We start from the raw sequence: 19,287 nt of genomic DNA, 5'->3' as shown, positions 1-19,287 counted from the left end.
GTTGCACTACAAAATCACTGTTATCTAGCTGTAACTGAATGAATTGGCTAGACGATAAATGATTTTAGAGGCGCTTAATTCGCTATCGATAGCTTCAATGGGTTGACATGGCGTGGAGAGAAAAATGACTTTTATAGTTTTACTGGAACTTGCATGAAGGTGTAGTACACAGTCCATTGTATGTGAATAAAACAGTAAAGCTAGCTATAGCATGATATCAAGTTTAATATAATATTTATTCTTAATGCAAAACTAACTTATAGATAAAGCAGCTGGTATCCTGAATCCTGATTTGAACTATCAGCACTTAGAAGAGTTAAAATTGCAAGTTTGCAACAAATGCAGGAGTGTATAGCTAATGTATATAGCTAGCTATTCTGGAACATGTGGGGGACACCCCGAAAGGTGTACTGGGAACATCCTTTTTAACAGTGTGGGTCATAAACAACATTATAACTAGAGAAAATTACTTCATTGCATGGGGCAATTAAGTAATATGTAGCATCACCGATAGCAACTGCTGAGCAACAATACCTCAAGGAGCCATCCAAGCAGGAAGTGAAGTGGCTATCCAGTCAGCAATCGAACATGCTCCTAGCAACCACTCACCCATGTGGCCTTTGCCACACATGCATAGGGCCGGGACTGATCCAGGGAGTGGATGGGGAGACAAAATACGCATGAGGGACACAACACATATAAAGATTAGTTAGCCTAGCTGAGATAAAACCTGTTTGATGGTAAAGTGTACTAAATCAAAATGTATGATTTGAAGGATGATGTAGAGACAAACAAACAAACAGCCGACTTATTGAATCAAGAAGAGCCTACAATGGCTAATGTACTTATTGACTATTTCCACTTGCACAAATCCCGTAAGGATATTTTGTAGGCTGTAACTACTTTTCTCTATCTACACTTTTCATTCATTCATTTTCATCTTTATTTTGCAGGAGGGGTAGTTCATCAGTATTGTCCTAATTCATCAGATGAAGAAGTTGATGAAAATGATTATCAAACCGAACGTTTTGTGCCCGGTATATCATCTGTCTGCATAATATTGCTATCATGCAGGCCGATTAATGAGAATCAGAAACAAAACCCAGATGCTTTTTGAAGCGAAGTTTGGTAGTTACAAAGTTTACGACGAGGGAATTCTGTCACTGATCGACACCAATGGATGGGTTACTGATGAAGTACGTGCTTGTAAACTTTATGCAAGCAAGCATATATGTATATATGTTGTATATAGGTGATAGCATCTTATCTACTATACATGATCCGTGCCAACAAAAAGGTTAGAGATAATACATAGAAAAGTCTAGTGCATATGAATGTATGCATTATGTGCATGCTCACTTCCAAACACACAAAGAAGAAATATTTATCATGGACGTGTCTGCAGTGAATGACATTTGTAATGGGACGTATATCCTTAAGAAGAAAGTTTTAAGCAATGTATGAGTTGGTACTTTACGAGGACTTACAGACACCTGTATACATATATTTCTGCAGGTTGATTTGTCTCATTACAATGCCCTCATTGGACCTTACTGCTACCAGAAGATGCACTGGATATTGGTGGTCAGACATATTTGTACATTTATATCTTTATAGCTACTATTTCTTTAGATCATCGAACCAAAGAATGGAAAGGTTCTCTACATTGACCCAAAGAAGTATGAAGAAAGAGATCATAGACTAATACAAAGGATAAGAAAAAACTGGAAGTTAGTACAGTTAATATTTTGCACACATAGTTAGTTAAGTATGTATACACATTAATTTGCATATCAACAGGAACACATTCTTTGAACTCCCTGGCTATTTGCATATAATCCCTGGCTATTTGCATATAATTCTCTTGCAGCGCTTACAGCACCTATCAATATTGTGGTGGATATTGGCCAAAGAAGTATGTATGGGAAGTCGTTACGCCTCCACACAGTATACAGGAAGACAATTCGTCTTGTGGAGTTTATGTTATGAAGGTATGGCCTTAAGTATATTCTGCAACACAACATAAAGAATTTCTAAAATAGTTTGCTGAACAATATTTAAGACATTTACCAATGAACATCCATGCTGGAACAGTTCACGATTTAAGAATAGAGATGGCAAAAGAAATACTTAACAATTCAGGTAAACAAGCAGTTGTAAGGTACTTATGAGTGTTGTTAGCAATCTATTTGTTTGCAGAACCCATAGAAGAGCATTGCAGGACCTGCTCATTCACTGCTACTAAAGCACAGGATTGGGTAAGTGTTGTTTGCTCTTTGTTTCATTGACTATCAGCTGAATATATACGTAGATTGGCTGTGGAACATGTGAATCGTGGTACCACCTGAATTGTGTCAACAGGCACATTAGCATTAAGTTGAATCCAGAGGATATACCTATAGTTAACTTTATTGGACCGTGCTGTTCTACTGGTGCAACCTATGTAATTGACTTTATGTAATCATGGTTAAATATTAATGTATGGCATATTATAATTTATAAAATTGTGTTTGGCCCCCAGCGAACATGCATGGTGTAGAGCTAGCACTGCTACTGCTTAGTGCAGAGTAGATATTATGATTATGTGATCCTATGTCAGAAAATCAGTCGATTTTTAGTAGTTTTATATACCGTTAAGTGGATGTGTAAACTTCAGTCTCACTTACGCTTACGTTAACTAGTTGAAACGAATCTCTTGGACTGAACTCTGTGTTAGTGCATGGGTATTATGTTAGCTGTGCTGTTTGCTTTTGTTTGTAAAGCTTTACAGTGACCAGCTGCACTGAAGGTCTGACAGCACTATTATGTTATAAGTATGTAGTCTTAGTCCATGTCTAATTTATATGCATTAATTTATGACCTGGCTTGTTATAGCTAATAATAATTATATTGATTCATGGAATTGCAGCTTTCAATCGATTTTAATGATTTACCCGGTACTGCATGTTGTGCTATATATGTACGAAGTGCATGTAGCTATTTATACTAACTTACCATAGTTCTGCTTACACAATAATTCACATTAATTTCTACCCAGCATGCATTTGACCACTGGTATATGTCCAGTCACATAATAGAATAGCTAGATATTTATGGTGTGCTATATAAATAATTTGCTATTTATCTATTATACTGGACAGGCAGACTGACATGCCCATCGCTACTCCATTAATAACAATTAGAAATTATAGATTATAGAATTAATACTCAAATTGAGTTTGTACATTGCAAATAAATAAATAAGTAAATATTTTACTGGACAGGCAGAATGATGCCTGATTTGTTCAAGGGACTCGTGACTAGCTAGCCCAAAAGGTTGCTAGACTACTCAAGAAGTTCATCCGATTTAATCAACATATGCATGCTCCACATGATTTGAATGGTGAAGGCCAGATATATGATACATGCAGTACATAGCAGCTTATAGCATGGAGAAGAAACGTGCGCGAAGTACTATGAGGCAAACAAATAGCTAGCTAGCTAGCTACAAATAAGCGCGACAGCAGTGTGCTAGCTATGTAATTTCTACATAGTATATGCCAGTAGGTAGTACATCCAAAACAAAGGTATATTTAATGAAACTGAACTGCAAAAGCTACGTATTTGTAAACCCAGTTGAATCTATGCAAGCAACGCTAAGCGCCTCAGAATTAAATTATATCGTCCCGTACGCGTACGGGGCCCTATACGCGTACGGGATGCCCATACGCGTATGGGACAGGGAAAATGCCCATACGCGTACGGGATATCCCATACGCGTATGGGTTCTCCCATACGCGTATGGGACAAAATACGCGTACGGGATGCAACAGCCATTTACGATTTTGATCATCAATGGGTACCTCCGTTTTTTGTCTACCTGTTACGAAGAACAGAAGTCTAGTTCCACTGGGGAAATAGTGCTGAAGTCTTCGCAATACTTTGAAGTTTTGCACAGTACCACTGAAAGATTATTATTATTATTATTATTAATTAGCAAAGCCCACCAGGGGCAGCACGCTAATGTGCATTACAAATCACAAATTGTTTAGCTTATCTATAATGTTCTTAAAAGTGTCAAGGTTAATTGTGTCAATGTTGTCAATTTTCAAGTTATTCCAATCAATAATTGTTCTTGGCAGATGTTTCTCGCATAATAGCGCTTGTGTTGAAGTTGATAAATCATGGAGTAGTATTTTAAAGAACCGAGATGAGACTGCCAAAGGGCATTAATCAAGCGGAATAATAAAATGAAGTACACCATGCAAAACTATGTTACTTTAGGGTTACTGTGGCATTGTTTGCCAGTCGAAAGTGAACTTACCATGAACACAACAGGTACACAAAAAAATCGTGTCGATTGAGATTAAAATGATTGATGGCGGCAAAAACTCACAACAAGACTTACAATAGGAGTTTGCCTAGTACTTGTAAAACATAAAGAGATTGTCATGAAATACTCCACGCCCGTAGAAAGTAGTCCAGAGCAGAAGACACCATTTTGGCCTCATGAATTCACCAACGGCGGAGTGTTTCAGGGCGCGCGCTAGTTTCTAATCCCTGTACTCTAATATCTATGATGTAATTAATTGCTTGGGCGGCTGACTTTTACAATGTTTTATACAGTTTTGCTACTATCTCCTTTCATGGAAAAGGAAGCCAAGTAGTTATAAAACAGCTAAGCCAGCTTATCAAAAAGTGTTTTTAGTGGGACTACAGACCCTTTCTGAAGAGTGATCAACTAATTGCGTGGGCAGCCTATAAATATACACAGTCTACTATAGCCTTGCAACCATACTTGTGCAAACAAGCAAGCCAAAACAGTTACAGCAAACCACTTACAGCTACATTCACCACCTTCTTCACTTTCACCTGTTCATTGCCGTCAATTTAACGATTTATTGTGGGTTTCGGACTCAGGGGCGTACCTATCCAGAAGGTGATGGAGGGGCAGGCAACCCCACGAAACGCTCAAAAGCATTCATGATTGCAAAAAAGGCTAATGACCCAATGGTGGGCTAGCCAACATACGGTGTTGTATTAGTACAGCTTACACAACTAGCTACGTAACTATTTCATGCATATTACTGATCAATGATTCAATGGAGGTATATTAGTCGAGAATCATCGTACGTGCCATAACTGTACTCCAACAAATTCATCCACAGTCCGGTAAAGCTATATTGTTAATATTTTAGTGCATATACAAGTTACTTTATGTTAGCCACAGCCTGTGCTGCAGTCCTAGCAAACTTCTGACAAGATGACGTGTTCAGTCACTCATTTAACTAGGCGAAATTAAAATGCTACGTATATCATGAAATCCCACCTGTCTTTCTTGCTAGCAGAACTTGTAAACTTGTGCCTGATCCGCCTGACTGACGGACAAAATAGACTGCACTGCCGTACAAAGATCCAGTGTGATTGACTCGAGAAATAAACTTGGTACATTTAACACTTTATCACCTCGTAGGCAGTAGGCCGGTTCGTAGCGTCATCTGGTCTCCTTTGAGTTGCGACTCCAGCCGCGGCTAGGTCACTTAGAGCGGGTCACTCTTTAGATTCGAAAATGCTCTATCACGTGAGTAATCTAGGCTAAATATAGAGGTGTGTCTCTAATATTTTCGTTCGGTGGATTCACGAGCAAGTTGAATGTTGTGTGTGCGCATTCACTAGCAACCCCTGGTGATACCGCGTAGTAGCGCACATTTATAGTCATTTGCGTGTCGGTTTAATACTGGTAAGCTTGTGACGGAAGTTAAAAAAAAACAAAAAAAAACAAAAAAAACAATAACGCAGTACGGTGATGGGGGGCAAATGCCTCCCCTTGGATACGCCTCTGGTTTCGGTTAATCGGTAAATTATTTCCGCTTCGTAGCCGATACCGATACTTGAGTCTTTGGAGAAGGGGAACATTAGACTTGCTTTGCGCTGGGCCTCAGATGGACGTTATGGTAATGCGCTACGTGCTCTAGGCGCTAGGGGTGTTGCTTCCTATGACAATGTTGCAGCTCGGGATGATTTGATCCATCGTTATCCTCAGAATGTAGTTCCTTCCCGGTCCAGTGATGTCCCTGTTTCACTTGTAGTTGAGCCCTCGGTTGTGTTGTATGCGTTGCGTTCCTTTCCCAAGGGAACCTCTCCTGGTAGCTCAGCTCTCCGTCCTCAGCATTTATTGGATGCTGTGTGCGGTTCAACTTCACCAGCTGCTTTTGAATGTCTGTCCAACCTGACAAGATGTGTTAATGCCTTGCTTGCTGGTAAGCTTGATTCTCGTCTTGCACCTTGGTTTTGTGGTGCACCATTGACTGCATTGGTAAAGGGCTCTGGTGCCTTTCGTCCAATTGCTGTTGGTGAGACCCTTCGTCGTCTGGTCAGCAAGGTATGTTGTGTGTCTGTGCGTGATTCACTTCCTAGTTTGCTACTTCCTCGTGGTCAGGTTGGTGTAGGTATTCGTAATGGATTAGAAGCTGCTGTACATTCTCTTCGTACCATCCTTGCTACTGTGGGGTCTAATTGTGAACTATGTTGCTAAAAGGTGGATATGACCAATGCATTTAATGAGTGTAGCCGGGATTCCTTTCTATCACGCTGTCGATCTGATCTCCCGGAATTGTTTAGCTGGGTGCAGTGGTCTTACTGCTGCATTGGGGAACTACGTTTTGGCCCCCACCGGATTGCATCCTCAACTGGCGTACAGCAGGGTGATCCCCTTGGACCATTACTGTTTTCCCTTGTCCTTATTGATTTCTTATCCAGTGTTACTTTCCCAGCTGGACTGGCTTTTCAGTTATGGTACTTGGATGACGGAACCTTGGTGGGTACGCGCTCCAGCCTTGCCTCCTTTTTGCAAATGCTTGTACAGCGGGGTCCGAGTTTTGGTCTCTACCCTAATTTATCTAAATGTGAGGTCTTTTGGCCTTCTGGTAATCAGTCGTTTCCGGAGTTTCCATCATCTGTCACCCGTATTTCGTTGTTGCAAGAGGAAGGAGCTGCCTTTCTTGGTTCCCCTGTGTGGGGATCCTCTGATTATTTCTTGTCATTTGTTGGCAAGGCTGTTGATAAGGTGGCTTCTCTTCAGGACCGTCTTGTGGGTTTGGGGAACCCTCAAGTTGAACTCCATCTTCTCCGAAGTTGTCTGGGTGTTTGTAAACTTAATCATCTCTTGCGTACTATTTCCCCAAATTGTGTTATTCCTCAACTTGAACGTTTTGATTATAATCTTCGATCTGCTTTAGGTCGTATTTGCAAATCTTCTATATCTGACTTATCTTGGCTGCAGGCCACTCTACCGTGTTCTATGGGAGGATTGGGTTTGCGTGAAGCTACCAGTACCTCTTCAGCAGCCTTTTTAGGCTCTTGTTTCAGCTCCCAAGAATTGTGTTATCGTCTGCTCCAGTCTTTTAGTGGGGGTCCTGACGTGTTTCCTTCCATCCCGGATCAGGATGTTGCTACCTCAATTCTGCTGCCCTTGATTAACAGTGATTCCCTTCCTGATCTTATCCATCCAGCTTGTGGGCAGCGTGTTTTCCAACATGAACTTGATATTGCTCGTCAGACCCTTTTGCTTAATTCACTTACCATTCGGGACCAAGCCAGAATTTGTTCAATTTCTGCTGACCCCTGTACCAGTTCATGGCTTCGGGCCATTCCTTGTGATTCTTTAGGCCTATCCATGTCCTCACAGGAGTTTGTATGTTCTCTTCGATACTGGCTTGGTGTCCCTCTCTTTTCTGCCACTTCTCCAGTTCGCTGCCCATGTGGTAGTATTGTTGATCAATTTGGTGATCATCTGCTGGGCTGTGGACATGGACCCATGCGTATACGTAGGCACGATGCTTTATGTGATGTGATATATCATGCTTTACTTCAGGACAACACTGGTTGCCGTAAAGAGCAACGGTGTGCTGGTTCCCGATTGGATCGCCCGGGTGATGTTTTTCACCCTGACTTTGTGCATGGGAAGCCTGCGTACTTCGATGTTACTGTGCGTTGTCCATTACAAGAATCTCTGTTGGGTCGGTCTGCAGTTTCAGCAGGTGTGGCTGCTGCTAAGGGAGAAGAAGATAAGGATGCTCACCATGATGAGCTTGTACAGGCTGCTGGAGGTGTTTTTGTCCCCCTGGTGGTTGAGTCCTTGGGTTTGTGGTCTGCTGCTAGTCATCCTGTCTTGCAGGATATTGCTTTGAGGACAACCACCAGGAGTGGCATTTCTCGTGGCCTAGCATACCGCCATCTGCTAGAGCAACTCTCTATTTGTCTGTGGCGCCACAATGCCTGGACATTTTTACATCTGTTTAGCCTGTTGCCTGGCAGTCCTTTGTGGGAGTTGAACTCTGTTTCATGCTCCCACTCCCTGCAGTTTGGTCACACAGGGCGAAAAGTTCCATGTCCGCTTGTAGGTAATGAGTATAAAATGTGCATGAAATTTGTCATTTCAGCCACATTTCATACTTAGAACATTAGTAGATTTCAGTAAAGTTTCATACAGAGGATAGAGAAAGATTTACTGCATCTAGAATGGTGCTGGAAATGAGGCAGTGAAGAAATGTACATTTTAACACTATGAAATGCATACGGGATGTAAAAAATCCTGTAGCTGAAATCAACATTTTCTGTATTGTGCATCTGCTTTATACTGCGCTAGTAATATAGCTAGCAATGTGTCGCTCCTGTGTTGTATTTACTACCGACAATATGTATTTCATTAATAAGTAAAAAAGCACATCATTTGTACAGCAACTATAATTTTCAGTTCACAGAATTGAAGTTCTTGACACCTTCAGGATTCTTTTTTCTGAGGGATGTTACATCACTAAAATTAATGTAGATTTGCTCTTTTACTTCTGTCCATTGAGTGCAGCTTTCTTCTCATAATCTGTTTCATCACTAGTTATATATAGTTCTTATACGTAGGTAGCATCTATAAAAATGTTGTTACAATAAAAATATTGCTATGGCAATTTTTTTCTGTGACAAACCTTGAATTAATGTATACTATTCCTTGTACAGTGTCATTCATAGCTTTCACAAGATCCAGCCATGATCACAGGTTTCTCCACTGCCTAACTTCAATAGACCACAAAATACTCATTTCGAAGAACTATAGCAGAACTTACTATGTGATTTCATCTACAGTACTACCACAAGACATCATCAGCAGTCCACGTTTTGAAAGTATCAGTATCTACTTTGTAACTTCCTTTGACAACTTTATGTAGCTAGGTGATGTTGATGACAGATCCCACTGCCATGCAATGATAGATAACAAATTAATAACGAATCATGTATTAGCCACATCTTCTTACCTCACAATTGCTACAAATGCAGCTCTTCCTATATGTCTTTCTGCAAAGTTCCCTATGTCAGGGTAGCTTGCACTTGCAGCCATCTATAAAGTAGACTTAACCAATTCACTGTGAGGTAGTTGTACTAGAGATGATGAGTGCTTGTGGAATGCACCCAGTTGTCTCTCGACCCAGGGGGTGTTATCCTCTACTCCTTTTGCCAGCAAGCAACATGGGATTTTGTAGCTGCCAAATGCGTGTAGCACTGTACATAGCTAGCTACTGTAGCAAAGGTATACAATTGTGGCGTCGCTAGAAACTGGCGGAAAAGGATGGAAGAGGCAATATCTATGAACGATCATAAATGCTGTGACAGTCTTTATAGCTATACCTTGCAGGTAAGTCTGCCATGGAGCACAAGCACAGTTCTAGTTCTGGATGACAACAAGCTGCATCATTGCTAGAGCCTCGTTATTAACTGCGACTAGAACAATCGGAAGAAACATGCAGCAAAGGTGATTGTGCGCAATCTGTGCATGCATGCATGCTGTTGGTATATATATATGAGCATGATAGAGCAGTGACCTCATCCATGCGCAGCCATATAGCTAGTGCGGTGGATGCACTGTGGCTAATTAGATTGTCCACACTGATTAGTAAAAATATTCATGTACTTGGATGCATTCCTGTCAACTTCTTAGTCAGCCTTAGCCTACACTAACAGAGCAAAGCCCAACACGCACACACACACACACACACACACACACACACACACACACACACACACACACACACACATACAAACACACACACAAAAGACAATACCTTCAGCTACCACTTGCCATGTAGGCTGGTGCTAAGAGTCATCGTAAGCATAATCCTTCGAGGGCAGGACTAGTATTATACGTAACTCACAGAAAGGTGTACCATACAGTATCTCATGTGAATGTGTGGGCATGGCAGCCCAATTAAGTATCACCTGTACCTTCACCCACTACATATGTTATATCAGAGCTATGGATGGTCTGCCTCCCCAGTTGTCACCAGGTTGCCACTTAACACCTGGGTAACTGGATGGGGCATCAAACCTGGCTGAAACCTTTCAATTACCAAACTCAGACCACTTATCTTAACTGCCTCATTTACTCTCTCTCTCAACACACACACACACACACACACACACACACACACACACACACACACACACACACACACACACACACACACACACACACACACACACACACAAACACACACACACACACAAACACACACACACAGACACACACACACTAGCTACTACACAACATTAAATTTTTCCATGTATCAAAGCACTGATTGTGCCTACCAAAGGTAATGGATTTGATAGTGACAGACTGTTAGCAGCTACAGAATTTTTTGTGATTTATAATGCATGCATGCATGAGTCAAAAGCAATAGCAAAGTATAAGTCCTTTCAAACTATTGGCACACAGACTAACAGCTGTTCCTTCAAGCCACTAAAATGAATATAACCATTAACACTAATGAAATAATGCGCTGTGGTGGATTCCCAGTATGCAAGCAAATTCATAGAATTTTTTGCACTACACATCACTGCCTGCTTCGAAGAGCTTTTGCTCAATATGCTTCACACATCACTGTGGCGATTATTGTGAACACTTGGCACTTTTAAGTTAGTTTTAATATAGAAAAAGCTAACTACCACCATTAGCAGGACACATGTGCATAGATGGATTGCATTCCATCTTAAGAGCCTCTGTGATTGAAACTTACTTTGCTACATGCTTAATGCATGTTCCTGACATGTAGATATGTATTATAGTGCACACAATAGTTGCTAACAGGTGACTAGAAATTCATTTACAACAGAACAAAGTAATGTTATAGTTTAATATGTATTCAACTAAAAGCATTTAAAAGTAGGGCTACCAAAAAAGTCACCATTTAAGAAAGGTCCCTATTTAACAACTGGGTAAACCGGAGCAATGTGAGTAACCTTTCTTGTTCAAGGAAGCAACAACAGCAACTGAGCATCAACCCTGGCTGAAACCTTACAATTACCAAACTTTGATTGTGCCTACTATAATTCATGCATTTGATAGTGACAGACCGTTAGCAGCTATAGAAGTTTTTTTGTGATTCAAAATGTCTATAGGCCATGCTTACATGAATGAATAGCAAAGTATATAAGTCCCTTCCAAGCATTGGTGACACAAAGACACAACAGCTGGTACTTCAAGCCACTAAATGGATATAACCACTAATGAAATAACGTTATGTGCTGTGGTGGATGCCCAGTATGGAAATAGATAGAGTAGATTACTAAGCTACACTTCACTGCCTGCTTTGAAGAGCAATGTGTTTCACATATTGCTGTGAAAAAATTGTGAACACTTGACACTTTATAATCTATGCTTTAAACACATAAAGCTGCAGCTACCACCATGCAGGATCAAGTAACACAGTTAAGCAGGACACATGTACATAGATGGATTGCATTCCATCTTACAAGCCTCTGAGATTAAACTCTTACTTGCTGATATGATATAATTTTGTTCACACATTGCTGCTAAGAGGTGACCAGAAACTCATTTACAACAGAACAAAGAAATGGGCAGGTAGCTATAGTTTATGTATTTAACCAAAAGGTCTACCAAAACATTTGAATATAGTTATGTGTAATTCTTCAACTCTATGAATATGACCAATTAGCTGCCACCACCCTTCTCACTCATGCAGTTTCTTAGCAAATAAGCTAATTTTAGGAGAACTTTATTCCTCATGCAAGTCCTTGCACATTACTAGCTACTAGTTACATGTGAATGATGATCACATCTAGTTGGTCTCATAATGTGTTTAAGGCATACAGGTCTCCAAATCTGTATAGTAAATCTGTGAACTAAAAAAATGTAATGTGATACTAGCTATAGACCACCATATGAGAGTGCTGTAATCCAAACATTTTGTTTTCTTACAACATCATAATTCTTGCATGGATAGAAGCCATTTAACTGTAAACCAACATTACAATTAATAAACCATCTAAGTGTCATTAGTGTTTTTTCCTGCAATAAAGTTCTACCAATAACCTCTTGTACCAAGAGTCCATACTATAAGACCTCTTATTATGAACTATTGATAGTACACATATACAATCAAAAATCAGTAATTTATTGTTATACATTACATACACTTGTCAGAAAGTGCCCAGTGGCAGTGACACAAAGACTAACATCTGTTGGTTTGACAACCATCCACTATAGGATTGTGGGAGAGACTATACCACAGTTGGCTGTGGTGCCTCAACAGAGACTAGGGGAGGTCACAACATTACAGTATACTGTGTTAACGTCATCCATGACTGACCAAAGAGTTGAGATTAGCCATATTGTATATTGTCAATGCAGACTTGCGTGCATCATGTATCAGGTAATGTAGACAGTATGATGCAGCTAATGCACACAGAAACTAGCTATACGTAAAATGATGTGATATCATCATAGCTAAGTTGATAGCTTGCTTCAGTTATAAAATTAAGATAAAGCAACATTACAATAATATGTCACCCGAGCGATAACCGGGAATGCTAGGATGGCATCAACTTAGTCACTGCACTGTAGCTATGTTACACATAATCACCCACATAACTGTAAAGGCATATATTCCCATTCCTTATATATACACTAGGGGAAATTTTTATGGTGTACATGTATAATATTCATAGCCACTTACATTTCCTTTATTATTTTTATTCACGAAATGCACTATTTCTTTTTTATCTCCTGGCAACCAAGTGCAGGTTATTTTATCGTAGTAATCAGTACCTTTCCACGAATCCAGGTATATCATTGTAGCATACATTAAAGTACATTGCATGAAGATGGTGAACCGCTGAAACAGTAAGTAAAGCCATCGCTAGATATTTACTAAAATAAACACTTTGTCACAACGCCATACTCCCCAGCTGTCTGTCACTATTCATGACAAATTCTAACATCCATATTGTACAAAGAAACAAAGTGCAACACACAATTAAGGCCATAAATTCATGTAATATTTACCTTGGCATACAGTACATAACTATCTAGCTCCATGTGTTGACTGTTTACATTGTCATGTTGAAAGCCCTAAATGGTTGAGTATCATCACTGTATGCCATAGCTTCTTTTTTCTGTAGCACGGTAAGTCACTGAGAAATATGGTGTAGTTAATTTAGATACAATTCTGGCATAACGTAAAGTTAATTTTAAAAGTAAAATAGAGCTTCCTTAGTATAACAATTCATATACCACTAAAATGTTATTGCAGCAGCATAATATGGGTTACAGTGTTACACATTGTTGTAGAGACACTCTGTTATATGATGTTGAAAGCCTATGTTGTGTTGAGAACCAAGTTTTGGCTCAGTATTACACTGAGCTAAGCATAAGAAACCTGCAGTATCCATTTGATCAGTTTACAGCTGCATTTGCACTAGTCATGAATGTGGTGAAAATCTTAATACTGATTTTATCTACATTTCTTGTAAATGTTAAAACAATTTACTGCAATGTGACAATAACAGGAAATTGTACAGAAAATGTTCAAAAACATTTCCTGCATGATAACTCAAATAGGAAATTCTAAAGGAAATCATTAAAAAAATTTCCTACATGCTGACACAAGCAGGACATCTTACTTTTTGTGCAGTGTCAGTAGTCTGCAGGGCTTTCTTGTTAAGGCCCCTGTCCGGGGGTTTTGCTGTGTGTATGCTGGCGGTCCATGCGGTGTTTTTGTAGGCCTGTGTAGGCTCTGTAGGTTTAGCTGCTTTTTCTTTCTTCTGCTTTTTGTCATTTATTAGGTTTAACTTCTAGCTAGAGATCGGGGAGGATGGGAGTGCCATTAGGGCCGGAATTAAAAAAAAATTTTTTTTTTTAAATACTTGTAAAATTAAATTAGCTAATATCGGTTGTTACCGATACTTCAACCGATTATCGGTGCAACACTACTTTTGATACACATAGAAGATTTAAGGTTTTATTGGCCAAGTACTAACTTAGAAAGGAAAGGGGGCCCCTCCCTAAATCCGACCCTGCCTCTTCCACTATCAGTTTGCTAAATGCAGTATGCGAAATGTTTATTTTCAGTGATTTTGAGCTACATACATGGCATACAAGTATAAGTTTACTACTGTGCATTTCTATATAAGTATCGTAAGTGTCAATGCAACATGTCCATATTTGTGACCATATTTAGCAAAATCAACCATATGGGCGCAAAAGGCAAAAGTGAGATAACACCAGCATGAAGTTGCTGCACTATCAGGCTAACAATTTCCATATCAAACTCGCCTTCAACTTGTCGGGTCTGCTTTTGGTGGACCATTCTCTGGCGGCCTGTATAACCACCCCAGACGTCTGTACTGATCCGTGAACAACAGGGAAGTGCTTTGGGGAGTTCTTGCACTCTGGACAGACGAGCAGGGAGCTGAATGTGTGATGTATGACCACAAAACAGCCTGTCAGAGGCAGGAAATAGACTGAAATCTCACAAAACCGACATACATCACACATAGACTACAAAATGGACGAGAATGGTAAATGAAAGCACCAGACCACAAAACAGTCTGTCAGAGGCAGGAAATAGACTGAAATCTCACAAAACAGACATACATCACACATTCAGTTCCCTACTCGTCATTCCAGAGTTCAAGAACCCCCCCAAAGCACTTCCCTGTTGTTCACGGATCAGTACAGACATCTGGATATCAAACTCGCCTTCAACTTGTCGGGTCTGCTTTTGGTCCATAAATTCGCCACGAGTTATATAGCTATAGTGTGTTATAGAAGGACTATCTACTGGCGAAAAACTTCATACCTTAGCCTTTGAGATCACAATTACGGCTTTCGACAGCTGGTTGTGACTTTTTTTTTTTGGTCTTCGACTTATAGCTACGTAGGCTGAAATTAAGTGCAATCTGAAACCCCCTCTGAAAATTTCTAGATCCGCTGTCACAGTGATATATGTTTCCCCGGGTAACGTGTTTCCCGCACACATATCCCTAGGGATCCGTGTTTCCCCGCACACATATCACTAGGGATCCGTGTTTCCCACCAAAAGCTGTCAGTGATATGTGTTTCCCGTAGCGATTTTTAAAATATATTTCACCGCACACATATCCCTATAGGGATTTGTGTTTCCCCGCACATATATCACCAGGGATCCGTGTTTCCCACTAAGTTATAGCCAACGTGCAGTAACTCCAAGGCCCTATGGCTAGTTGCAAACACTGAGTACGCGATCCAACCATTCAGTAGATATATAGCTATATCTAGCTAATAGACACCCATGCTTATTACATGTATATAGTTAGCTAGCTAGAAACAAGTCACCCTGTAGAGAGTTCAGCTACGAAAATATCACCCTGTATAATATAACTAGCTATATAGCTACTATATAAGCATTATACTAGCCAGCCATACTGTGACAGTCAATTTAGAAGAGACTGTGTACTGCACGCATAGGCGGCGGAAAGGGGGGGGGGCTCAGAATGATATCACACCGAAATTATCTTTCTTGGAGTGGGGCTGAAAACCGTGATAAAGATCGAGATACTCTAATAGAGCAGTCACTCTAATGAAGTAGTCAGTGTGTAGCGAGCTATGTAATTATTATTATTATTATTATTATTGCTTTATGGTGTAAACACACCAAAGGTCTGTTGGTAACATGTACCAACAGCCGCGAAAGTACATTACATTACATTACTTATTTACCTACTTACTTACTTATATACACACATACATACAGATTCTACAAGTAGTTCAGGTTTGAGGTGGGTGGACGTGACTGGTGGCATCTTGAGCAAGGACAGAGATAGTGTAATGAGCAATTGTTGTTATCTTCAAAGTTAGTTATAAAATGATCCCAGAGAAAAGTTTTTAGTTTTGATTTTAGCAGAGGAAACGTTAGATCCAAGTTAAGGATAGGCATGGCATTCCAGAGAGTTGGTAATCTATGGAAATAAGAATGTCTAGATACGTTATTTAAATGATGAGGGATGATCAATTTGTTGCTGGTGCCGGATCTAGTATTAGCTGAGCTGAAGTTGATATGATCATGAATATTGAACTGTTTAGATTGTACCTTGATTGATTTGATTGCAAATAATATATCTTGTAACTCGAACAAGTACATCAGAGGAAGGATCCTTAGTTTTACTAGACGGGTTTTGTAACTACTGGTGGATGTAGTTTATCAGCTAGAAATGGTAGCTGGTGAGGTGGAAAGCTCTTGTCAGTTGGTTGTGACCTTTTTTTTTTTTGGTCTCACTTTACCAAACTATAGAAATAAGTCTGCATGGGTCAGCCCAGTCCCCCCTCATATCAACTACTTCTTCCGCCGCTGACTGCATGTATGAGCCAGTAAAGAAAAATAATAACGTTTATTGTATTTTGAGCTATATAGACTAGCTGTATATAACCAACTCGCTCACTAAGGCAAAGTTAGTGCAACTATATGTGTGATAGCTAGCATTAATGTGAATATATAGGCAAAGCAAGATGTAGTGAAAGTTGAAAAGTCCAAAACCACTTCCAAAGTAAAGGCAGCTATACAGGTTAGTACATATGAAGGATATGTTAGCCTTGCTGGTACTTTATGTGTATATGTACAATCACTGTATTTTTGTGTCACTATAATTATGTTTTTTACAGAACTGTATAATCTACTGTCTCTCTATATATATTAGAAAACAGACCAAAAGACAACTCGCCCATTGAGTAATCTTACACTGATTACAAATAAAGAAGGCTCAGAACCACATGTATTACATAATGATATAATACAAAACAGATATTGTGTTGTGTATCTTTTAGAAGCAACTTGAATGCATTTGGAAAGGGCAGCCATGCCATGCGATAAAAGCAAGAATAAACCATTTCTCCATCCATCATGGGAACTTTCACATCCTGAAGCAGAATTGTTACTTAAATGATGAGGTATGTATAGCTATTTACAGAACCACACGCTGTTACGTAAATGTCTTGTTTGTGTTATACATATAACACTTCTTTAGATTATTAATGGATATCTGAGGCTGTTAGCAGATATACATGGCAATTGTTTTGTCATCCCCAGCCAGACACTGAAAACAATAATAAACTGCTCAGCTGTATGCCACAGATCTTATCTATTATCCAGGGTAAGTATACTCCTGTGTGCAATGTTGAAGATGCGTGATATGTCACCTTATACAGGAAAGTTTACATCAGAAGAAATATCTGGTTGGGTGTTACAATCAAGATAGTAATCATTGGATATTTATTGTAAGCTAATTAATTAAGCAATAAAATCACATTAGGTATTGATGTACACACTGTTAGGCTATTGACCTGGAATCAAAGCACTTTTACTACTTTGATCCATTTGGACCATCCCGTGCTTTACGTGGTACCTTTGCTACATTAAAGTGGGTAATTGTTTATGCATGCAAATAATTTGGCATACGATTATGGTTTTATGCACATGTGCATATATACACACAGGAAATATTTCAAGACAAGGGGCGATTTCATGATTTCTGATGATGTTAGTATAGACAAGTTTAAAGTTCATGAACTGAGCAAGAAGATACAATTTGATCCTTTCAACTGTGGAGTCTTTTCATTGAAGGTAGACGTATAAAGCTTAATGGTATAGCTATATACACGAATATATTAACAATTACTTTCTTTATGTAGATTGCTGAACAACTCAGCAGTATGGACATTATGCAGGCAAGGATTGACATTGCAATCACAATTTTGTCCCATTCAGGTATGCAATTGCAGCATTAGTCTTGCATGCATGCATGCATGATGAATAACTATTTAATCTTATAGTGGATATGAAGGAAAGGTGTGTGATGTGTGGCGCTTCAGACATTAGCTTAAGCCACCTTGACTACTGTGACTGGGTATGTATAAAGTAAATATATATTATGCAGCTTGATCTTTTGCAACTCTTTTCTACAGATAAAATGTGACCAATGCAAATGTTGGACACACGCGCATTGTGCAAACACCACCATTGCTGAAGCAAAGAAGAGCACATTTCTCTGTGTAGAATGCTACAAGACTAAGCATAATATTGAGCAATTTGTACATTGATTAGTTATACGTAGCTGCAATCACATGATTTACTCTATATAGCTAGAGATATAGTATTTTTATTGTGTACATGTACTTGTAGCTACTGTTTTATTAAACTGATGTTATATATAGCTACATAGCCAAATCACAGCACAGTTTAGCAGTTCTAGTTGAATGCCAGTGAATGGCTTGATTTCCTCCATCAACATGTATAATTATAGTATTAGTAGTATAGGTAAGTGCAATGACTAGCTATGATTATTAAAAGCGCATGCGCGCCTATGCTAACACTACGTACGTTGCACATGACTTTAAAGGGGAAACATATTACCCGGGGAAACACATATCACTGTGACTTGTAGGTCGCTAGCGAGTTAGTGATATGTGTGCGGGGAAACACGGATCCCTAGGGATATGTGTGCGGGAAACACGTTACCCGGGGAAACATATATCACTGTGACACCGCCACTGATTTCGCACACTTTGCAAAATTCGCCATAAAACACGAATGCGTGCTCGGATTGGGCTGAAATTTGGTACACTTGAAGGGCTCATTAAGGCGGATCTCCGTACCAACTTTGATAGGGATCCGATGAACATTCACGGAGTTATGACCGATTATTTGCGTAAAATAAGGCCGAAGGTCTGTCACGCCTACAGGGTAAACCCCTTGGAAGAATCAGTTGAAAATTGATATGTAGATGGAGCAACCATCGTAGGAGTGCCTTTTTGTGGTTTGAAAGGAATTGGGATAAAGACCATGGAGATATGACACAAAACCCAACCTGTGTCAAAATTACGCGATCGATTTTTATGAAAAAAACTATTAGTTTTCGTGTCTACCAGGCAAACTGCTTAGAGTAACGAGCTGAAAATCAGTATCTAGCTGGAATAATCATAATAGAAAG

The 19,287-nt window shown here is 39.5% G+C and overlaps 2 protein-coding genes, 1 long non-coding RNA gene and 1 pseudogene across 8 annotated transcripts; 3 read left to right on the top strand and 1 right to left on the bottom strand.

Moving 5' to 3' along the window:
* The first annotated feature begins 1,378 nt into the window (after positions 1–1,378).
* Positions 1,379–2,509, top strand: LOC136251206 (uncharacterized). Its single transcript, XM_066043620.1, has 7 exons — positions 1,379–1,458; positions 1,516–1,584; positions 1,633–1,730; positions 1,871–1,991; positions 2,043–2,142; positions 2,200–2,258; positions 2,312–2,509. The coding sequence occupies exons 1-7, from the start codon at positions 1,390–1,392 to the stop codon at positions 2,459–2,461; spliced, it is 666 nt and encodes a 221-aa protein (XP_065899692.1). The 5' UTR covers positions 1,379–1,389; the 3' UTR covers positions 2,462–2,509.
* Positions 2,510–5,081: 2,572 nt separating this feature from the next.
* LOC136242067 (uncharacterized) lies at positions 5,082–8,251 on the top strand (annotated as a pseudogene).
* A 416-nt stretch (positions 8,252–8,667) lies between these two features.
* On the bottom strand, positions 8,668–18,181 carry LOC136237587 (uncharacterized). 3 transcript variants are annotated; one of them, XR_010692569.1, is made up of 6 exons: positions 15,126–18,181; positions 9,658–15,078; positions 9,288–9,614; positions 9,099–9,226; positions 8,961–9,048; positions 8,668–8,902 (listed from the first exon to the last, which is right to left on the bottom strand). It is a non-coding gene; the product is annotated as an uncharacterized lncRNA (long non-coding RNA). The 3 variants fall into 3 exon arrangements; XR_010692575.1 differs by having other exon boundaries at positions 9,658–13,458; positions 15,126–18,169; XR_010692576.1 differs by lacking the exon at positions 15,126–18,181 and having other exon boundaries at positions 9,288–9,585; positions 9,658–13,636.
* On the top strand, positions 16,714–18,496 carry LOC136237577 (uncharacterized). 4 transcript variants are annotated; one of them, XR_010692553.1, is made up of 8 exons: positions 16,714–17,073; positions 17,126–17,248; positions 17,326–17,451; positions 17,507–17,575; positions 17,633–17,921; positions 17,990–18,065; positions 18,131–18,204; positions 18,263–18,496. XR_010692553.1 is itself a non-coding variant. In XM_066027785.1 (6 exons), the coding sequence occupies exons 3-6, from the start codon at positions 17,823–17,825 to the stop codon at positions 18,395–18,397; spliced, it is 384 nt and encodes a 127-aa protein (XP_065883857.1). In that variant the 5' UTR covers positions 16,717–17,248; positions 17,326–17,451; positions 17,795–17,822; the 3' UTR covers positions 18,398–18,488. The 4 variants fall into 4 exon arrangements, 1 of the variants encoding a protein (XP_065883857.1); XR_010692545.1 differs by having other exon boundaries at positions 16,715–16,866; positions 16,999–17,248; positions 18,263–18,495; XR_010692535.1 differs by having other exon boundaries at positions 16,715–17,248; positions 18,263–18,495.
* Positions 18,497–19,287: the final 791 nt, after the last annotated feature.

This window comes from Dysidea avara, chromosome 1, assembly GCF_963678975.1.
Source record: "Dysidea avara chromosome 1, odDysAvar1.4, whole genome shotgun sequence".
In the NCBI taxonomy this organism is placed as follows: Eukaryota; Metazoa; Porifera; class Demospongiae; order Dictyoceratida; family Dysideidae; genus Dysidea; species Dysidea avara.
Note: the sequence above shows the minus strand (reverse complement) of the source record. Positions and strands in the feature narration are given on the sequence as shown.